Raw genomic sequence first — 8,497 nt, forward strand, 5'->3', positions numbered from 1 at the left:
AGTCTGACACCAAAAAATTCTGACACTGCAAATCCCGGCGTTTTCATACTATACAGTAAATGCATTGGTAATATCCTCTCCTGACATGTTTATGAGGGTGGTTGAAGGATTAGTTTAGTGTCTAGATACTTTCCTTCACTGAATTAACTATGTAGCGTCTGAATAAATAAATATAGTTATGAACAAATGTGTACTAAAACGATCACCATATCATTTAGATTTGGAAGACAATACCTAATACACACAGCAAGGGGATATATACATAAAGTTAGCTTTAGTAAGGGGAGATGTAGGGTGTACCTTTTTGAGTGTTTAACTTTGAAGGTATGTGAGGGTTGTGGGATGAAATACAGTTCATCTACATGACCTTGACCTTAAGAAGAAATTTCAATTTATCTCTAGAAATTAATCATTGATGCAGTCATGCACTGTTATGCAGGAAAAAGGGCTATATATTTAGTTCTGGTATGTAAACTATGGTGCCGCTTATCTTGTTAACTTATTACAAATACCATGGGAGAATTTACTGAGGGAGGCAAAAGGCTGCTAATGCATTTTTTTAAATAGCATGAGCTCATGTTCTTAATTTTACATCAGGATTGAGTAAATGTAGTTATGTAGGTAAAGACTTCTGCAGACTATTAAGTATATTTAAATATCTCCAATCAGTATTTGCTTCTTGTTTTATGGTGAGGTTGGGTTCTGACTGTGTGCAGAATCAGGGGTGTAAGTGGTACATACTATCTCCTTTAACTAAATTATAAACCTAAGGACGGACAATGTTAATAATGTTCCCTAATATGGAAGAATATGTAAATTTAAAGCAATATGGTTCATTTTATGATTATAACCATTGCTCAGTGTTCTCCACTTAGGTACTGATCAAACAGTCAGCCTTTTATATAGTCCTTGTCTCTCATCCTCACAAATGAACTACAGCTGTTACCAAAGAGGAGTCACGTAAGTATCCCGAGAACTTTGTTTGTTATGACTTTTTTGAAGTCACACACAGCCTTCATAGAATTACTGTGCTTTTGCTTGTCACACATATGTTCATTGCATGATGTGGCAATCAGTGGAACACTGGTGTCAGTTGTACAGAGTATATTCAGGATGGCAGCAGTGTTTAAACAAATTCATATTTAAACACACACAGTGATTCCAAAGTGTTCCAGAAGTGACCTTTCTTTTGAACAATGCATGCAAGGAACAAAATACAAACTGAGATTTCAGCTGCAAGCCCCACTGCATGCTGGAATGAGCTGGACACAAGGAGAGGCAGTGAGAAGAAAAGTTTCAGTACAGTTGAATGTTGAGTATGCAGCTGCAGCTCATCTTTGATGCCATTCAGTAGTTTTGGTATTTTATGATTTTAGGTTTTGATCAGGTTTTGTCAAACATCTGGGAGTTAACAGGGAGTTTTTTGCTTTGTAGAGTCGATGATGGGTGCTTTTATTTACAGCCATGACAATACTCATGTGACTGAAATTAAGATAACCCCTGCTTGCCTGTATTAAAATACATGGTCAATAGTCTCTTCTGCAATATTTTCTGCCACCAACATTGATCAATTCACATTAAATATTTCCAATGCATTTACCAGCACAATCCTCACAATATTTAGTGACCTCACATTATAACATCCAAAAATGGGAGGCTAAATAACACACATGCTGGTGTTCCAGTTTAGTAAAAAAGTTCTTTATTGCACAATGTGATAGTTTTCAGGGCATTACAACCCTGCAAACATTTAGTAATCCCACCCTGTTTCAGTTTACTGAATGAACACATATTACTTTCCTGTCTGGGGCTACTTTAAACCTGTTTTGGAATTGCACTGAAATTAACATGATCTGTTTCTCCAATCATTTGTCCTTCAACAATGTCTTGAGTTCTGTCAATACCATGATGTATGTATGTTGTATTCATCCCCATGTCAACAAGTCTGGGATGGAAACTGTGGTAAATTGAGTGGTACTCTGCAGCAGAATACCAAGTGCCCCATCTAGTTTTACATGATTCTGGGGGTGGCTTTATTAGTAGAGAGGAACCTTTCTATGTAATTGTGTTCTTTAAATGCTCTATATGACACACTTTCCTGCTTCAGCAGTATTTAAAAAAACTTACAGTTACAACCAGTTTGTCAGCTTTAGGGAAATTACTAGCCCATATAATACTTGTAAGTTCCACTACAAAGGCAAATTGTGAGGTCAGTGAACTGAATTTGATAACAAGGCTTGTAGGATGTCATTATATGCCGTTAACATGTTGGTTGCATTGTCAGACATAAATGCAGTCACATTACTAAAAAACTGACTGAAATCTAGTCACATCATTGATATCACTGCAACAGAGGAGTCATTCACAACAGTAGGGTACATTGTATCAGCAAGTATGACTTTAAGATTGTAAGTGATGGATTTTCCTGGCAGAACAAATAAAACATGTCAAGTGTAATTGTTTCTCCCATCTGTTGATTCAGATAATTCTGTTGAAGTCGATTAGATGAATTACATTCTTGTTCAAAAACACTTGCAATTTAGGATGATCCACTTTTACAAGGGGAATATTTGCACTTATGAATACACCTGATGTAGACAGTAGGGATGAGTAGACAGTGGGGATGAGGGTGGCTGTTGCCCTAATGAAGGTGCTTATGTAAGCCCCCTGGCTCCTGCAGCCCCCCTCTCCTAAACAATGCACGACTGCATCCCTCATGCTGTCGTGCTCAGCTGCATGAAACACAGGTAAGCTTCATTGTTAGTCAATCTATCCATGGTCCAGCCCCCTTCTTTGCTGTAGGCTCTTCAAACTTCTGCCTTTTCAGCAAAACTAAGTACTAGATTGAGTAGATGTGAAATGGTATCCAAAGCCTTTTATTTGTTTTATCTGTCTCAGTAGCTTACCTGTTTTCTCTATAACTAGCTTGGTAGTGAATGTAACATACATTTAATGTTTCCACTTTTCTCATAACCTGTTTTAGGGCAAGTTTTCCACTAGCGTTTAATGCAATGCAAATGCAAGGTAACACCCTTGTTGCATTGTACATGGGTACATGTTTGGAGATATTACTTACTTTACCCTTACTTAAAAAAAATAATTCTACATATTTAAACATGACAAGGCTTTGGTGACATGGTCTGTGCATTTGTTGGACTTTCCTGGTGAAGCATGTTTCTTTCTCAAAAAAGTGGAACAAAATGATTGTGTGAAGCTTCAGTGGACTGCTGCCAAAGCACAGCTGATATTTAAAAATTTGTCAAAAAAACTTGTACATTCCGCTTAGATAAAAAGCCATTCTGTTATTCTGATTTATAGGCATAATATTTATTTCTTATGTTTATGATTGCTAACACTTTATGTACTGTATATTTCTATACTGCCTCCAAGCAAGACTTTGCTTATTTTGTAAATATAAGCAATAGCCATGGAAACACCAAAAGGCACTGACAGTCCCACCAAGACAGAGTGAGGCCTACCCAGTTTGTGCAGTTCTGCACCTTCATCTTATCTATGGTTGCAGGGAGCTTGTTAGGAACGCCCCAGAGGGGCTCCATTAGAGAAACGTGAGATCTGGCATGAGAGATAGGCAGACAGTTTTGAGCTGCGTTATGTATAACTGTCTCCTACTTGTTTTTCTCCTTTGAACTATTTGGGCAATGGTCAATGTACTTGGATTATAAGAAATTGGTAAGAATTTTTAATTCAAACTGTTATTGAATTGAAATTGAAATGAAATAAAGAATTGAAATATGAATAGAAGTATGATGACAGTTATTTTAATATTATTTGAACTGTGGCTAATATCTTAAAGAAGTGAAGTGTTTACAGTATTTATTTTATATTTATATATATATATATATATATATATATATATATATATATATATATATATATAGTTGTTATATTAATGCTGGATATATATATATATATATATATATATATATATATATATATATATATATATATATATAGTAATGCAATATATGAGAAGAAACAGCTGGCTATCACTTGTGATATAATGTATATTGGTTCAGCAAGGACAACTTGTAATGCTAAATCTTTTTTATATGGATACTGATAAAACATAATTAAACATTAAAGCTCTTTGCAAGAGAGTGATTTTAATGCATGTTTTGCAAGCCCAGCCTAAAAGCTGATTGCAAAGAAATCATTGAGCTACATTAGTGTGTGAATAAATACTTTGGCATTGTTTTACTTTCTTGCAGGGAAACATGTATCTCAGACACTGCATTTATTTTTTGCTTCTGTTGTTTGGCTGTGCTGCTGAAGAATGTGCGAATGAAGAGGAATGTCCTAAAGATTACCAGGATGTATATGACAAGAGCATAAGCAATATCCCATCCACCCTGAAAGCTGGAGCAACTGAGGTCTTTTTTGTAGGAAGTCTAATCTCCACCATTCCAGTTGGAGCATTCACCAACAGTCCTCAGCTGGAAAAGGTGGAATTCCTGAACACACCTACCATTTCCATAGAAAGAGGTGCATTTGAGGGTTTGGATAAAGTGCATTCCATTGAAATCTCAAATACGCCGCTGACATCGTTACCTGTGGGAGTTTTTCAGAATCTGCCAATGCTTGAAAGTCTGATTCTAAAACTCAACAAAATTCAGCGCCTTGAGAAGGGCTTATTTGATGGTCTCAGAAAGCTAAGAGAGCTCCATCTCCACACCAATGAAATTGTCTCAATTGATGAGGGAACATTTGATGAGCTTGACAACCTACAACTCCTTCACCTGGCTAAGAATAACATTACCTCTATCTCCACAGAAATGTTTTCAAAGCTTAAAAAATTGGCTACACTCAGACTTTATGAAAATGACATCACTGCTGTTCCAGCTGGGATCTTCAATGATCTGACAAATCTGAAAGAGATTGCCTTACAAGGGAATAAAATCTCAGTGTTACCACCTAATTTATTTTTTGCTAATAAGAAATTGCAAAAAATAATTTTAGAGCAAAATCTGTTAACTGGATTGCCCCCTGAAATCTTTGTTGGCCTTCCTCTGATTAAACAGTTGTCACTTCAGAAGAATCAAATAACGAGTCTGCCTCCTGTGCTCTTTGGGGAAATGCCCACACTTAGTGAGGTGAAACTCAATCAAAACAATCTCACTGCCCTTCCACCAGGAGTATTCAGTCCCATCATCAAACTGAAAAAACTGGACTTATCGCAAAATCAATTTACATCTTTGTTCAGTAGGTATTTTGAAGGTCTGGAAAGCCTCCTAGAATTGAACCTACAAAAAAACTTGATTGAAACATTAGAACCAACAACCTTTGAAAACGTAACCAGCCTGACTACCCTAAAGCTAACGGATAATAAGCTGAGGACTCTTCCTGAAGGTGTATTTGATACTTTACCAAAACTCAAGAAGATATATCTCAACAATAACCCTTGGCATTGTGACTGCAAGCTGAAGTCTTTTGTCAACTGGATGAAAGCCAACACAAAAAAGATTATGTCCTCCACTCCAGAGACTTGTGATCTTCCTGAAGGTTTGAAAGGACAACATCTCTTGTCCCTCACAGAGGATCAACTAATATGTCCAACGAATCCACCAGGTACCTCTACATTGCTTCCCAGTACCATTACCAGCACTGAAGTGGTTATGACAATAGCAGTGCCTGCACCAACAGAGACAACACCACCCACCATCACAACAACAAATTCTTTGCCCACCACAATATTTACAACTACAAGACCAACCATTAAGACAACAACTTCAGTGACCACCTCTGAACTCACAACAAGACTTCCCACGACTATGCTGGCAAGCACAGTTCCAACAACGGCAGCCATTTCTACAGTGTTCACAATTACAACCAAGGCCTTAGCAACTACACCTACAACCACAGCCTTAGCAACTACACCTACAACCACAGCCTTAGCAACTACACCAAAAACCACAGCCTTAGCAACTACATCTACAACAGCAGCCTTAGCAACTACATCTACAACAACAGTCTTAGCAACTACACCTACCACCACAGTTTTAGCAACTACATCTACAACAACAGTCTTAGCAACTACACCTACCACCACAGTTTTAGCAACTACACCTACAACCACAGTCTTAACAACTACACCTACAACCACAGTCTTAGCAACTACACCTACAACTACAACTGCAGCAGCTATATCTACAACCACAGCTCTAGTCTCTACTCTAATTCCAAGCACTACCATTGTCCCTTCCACTCTCCCTACCTCAACCATGGCCATCAGCACAGTGACATCAGCATTCACCTCAACTGCTCTCCTTACTACAGCTGTGCAGACATCCACCATCCTACCCTCTACTATAAAAACCACTACCACAGAAATGACAACATTCCCAACTACACCAAGGACATTCACTTGCACTGGGACACCCTTCACCCATCGCTCAGCCTATACTTCTAAGAGCAATGCCAAAGAATTGTCATGTAAGACTCTATTAATGTCATACACATTAATGCTCATAGTGGAGATCTGCAGCACTATAGTCCTGGCCAGGTTTACTTACTCACTTTACCACTCCTTTCAGCAGGGAGAGCGCCTGTACACTAGAGTCAATCTGACTCACTTTTCTTACAGGAGGGAAGTCATTTTGCAACCTGTTTGTCAGACTGAGACTGAAGCTTTGTGAATGTGATGCTACATGCTGCGCCTGTACACTAGACTCAATCTGACTCACTTTTCTTACAGGAGGGAAGTCATTTTGCAACCTGTTTGTCAGGCTGAGACTGAAGCTTTGTGAACGTGATGCTACAAAATAAATATGACAACCCTGCTTAGGCTATATCTATAACTCATAATAACTTTGCACTGTGTGCTATCAGCGATAGGCAATATTTCAGATACATGTGACTGAACTTTTTAATTACTTCTTTGTGTATTGTAATTTGTATCACCAAGACTTGAGAAGTGCTGTGTAGCAAAATGCATCCCAGTGATGTATTCTGCATTTTGAAAATGTTCAAAATAAATTTCACCCCCCCCAAAAAAAAAAAAACCTCATCTCTGATTCTATGACATTCACATGAAATCACTGTGCTGTCATTTAACAACAGAACAAAATGAAAGAGATTCCCATTCGTCTTCTTGTGCTCAACACTGATTTTACTGTCTTGAACTTGTTAGAATAGATCATAGTACATGGAAATGAACATGCCAAAGAGGGTGGTACGACCTCATATTGTCCAAAGTTTACTAGGTAACTGAAGATTTCACAGCTTCTCTCCAACTTTGGTCAAAACACATAGACAAGATGGCATCTATGCATGTTGACACAACCACCAGTGGCTAATTACAAGACGGATGTGGTTGTGAATCACAGACTAATTGATCATAGACAACCAGGCAAGGCCAAGCACAGTGTGAGCTCAGCAAGCAGTGAGATGCATGAAGTCATCATCAATGACATCACGTCATCACCTTCATCACCATAGAGACAGAGCGCATTTAGGCCACACCGTGAGGGAAAACAACACTGCACTTTCCATTGATTTTCATTGCACAGTTCTCTTTATTGTCTTAAAACTAAAATCGCAACCATGCCAAAAAGCTGTTGCGTTGTGGGTTGCACATTAAATAAGATAACTAAACCTGATTTAAGCTTTTACAGGATTCCAAGACGCAAAATGGAGCCAAAAAGACGTCATAGTTGGCTTAAAGCCATTAACAGACAGGAGAGCTCGCTAGCCACAGGGACCTTAGGGGATCCCGATACTATTCATGTCTGTGTGTGCAGCAGACATTTTGTGTCAGGTAGCTCAAAAAGTTAATTAATTCTCTACCTGAGAATTTGTTGTAGTAAATTTGTATATGACTGATTCCAATTCCCCAGATACATTAGTTTAGCGAGTTAGTTAGCTAGCTATCTAGCTACGGTAGCTTGCTCTAGCTATAGCTACCAAAGTACTCAGGTCATCCTAAGGTTTGCAGGTACTAAATGGCTTATCCTCACCCATTAGTCACTTTTAATAAAGCCTTCATCCTTGTTAATTAAACAATCTCATGTTGTAGCTTTTGCAAGCACACAAACAACAGACAATCTGCAGTGTTTCGCGAGCATAACCATTTATTCTCATTACGCCATTGAACTGAAGTCAGCTAGTTTTAATTGGTTTTACTTCAATTGGTTTAGATTAATTGACTGTTTTATTTCCTTTTATTCATGCGTCGTTCAGGTGTGTACTTGCAGGAAGGAGACGGTAGCAGCATATTAGGAGGTGGTTGTCTTTTGCACAAACACGGTGTGTGTGTGTGTGTGTGTGTGTGTGGGATATTTTGTGTGTGGCTAATTTCACCTTTTTGGGACTTACCTCTCTGCTGCGCTTGTTTGTGTGTCTGCGGCTCTACATCACGAGTGTCTGCGGTGTCACATCCACTTCCGGTGTCGTGAGTACCCCTCCCAGTGGTCCGCTCCTACCCGCACGCTGATGGTGTCACCTCCAGTGGTCCTGGAGGACCTAGTAACCATGATTTTTT

General features: G+C 38.5%; 1 protein-coding gene across 2 annotated transcripts; it reads left to right on the forward strand.

Moving 5' to 3' along the window:
• Positions 1–3,530: 3,530 nt before the first annotated feature.
• LOC118772833 (carboxypeptidase N subunit 2) lies at positions 3,531–7,000 on the forward strand. Of its 2 annotated transcripts, none has more exons than XM_036521459.1 (3): positions 3,531–3,690; positions 4,230–5,586; positions 6,713–7,000. In XM_036521459.1, exons 1-3 carry the CDS (start codon positions 3,667–3,669, stop codon positions 6,781–6,783), a joined length of 1,452 nt encoding a protein of 483 aa, XP_036377352.1. In that variant the 5' UTR covers positions 3,531–3,666; the 3' UTR covers positions 6,784–7,000. The 2 variants fall into 2 exon arrangements, with proteins under 2 accessions (XP_036377352.1, XP_036377351.1); XM_036521458.1 differs by lacking the exon at positions 6,713–7,000 and adding an exon at positions 6,602–6,705.
• The last annotated feature ends 1,497 nt before the right edge of the window (positions 7,001–8,497 follow it).

This window comes from Megalops cyprinoides, chromosome 2 (assembly GCF_013368585.1).
Source record: "Megalops cyprinoides isolate fMegCyp1 chromosome 2, fMegCyp1.pri, whole genome shotgun sequence".
In the NCBI taxonomy this organism is placed as follows: Eukaryota; Metazoa; Chordata; class Actinopteri; order Elopiformes; family Megalopidae; genus Megalops; species Megalops cyprinoides.

Bases quoted from the DNA above. Each gene is read 5' to 3' on its own strand.
- LOC118772833 (XM_036521458.1), top strand. From the start codon at position 3,667: ATGTACTTGGATTATAAGAAATTG. The intron at 3,691-4,229 runs GTAAGAATTTTT...ACTTTCTTGCAG, and splicing joins ACTTGGATTATAAGAAATTG to GGAAACATGTATCTCAGACA. The intron at 5,587-6,601 runs GTACCTCTACAT...CTTTTCTTACAG, and splicing joins ATGTCCAACGAATCCACCAG to GAGGGAAGTCATTTTGCAAC.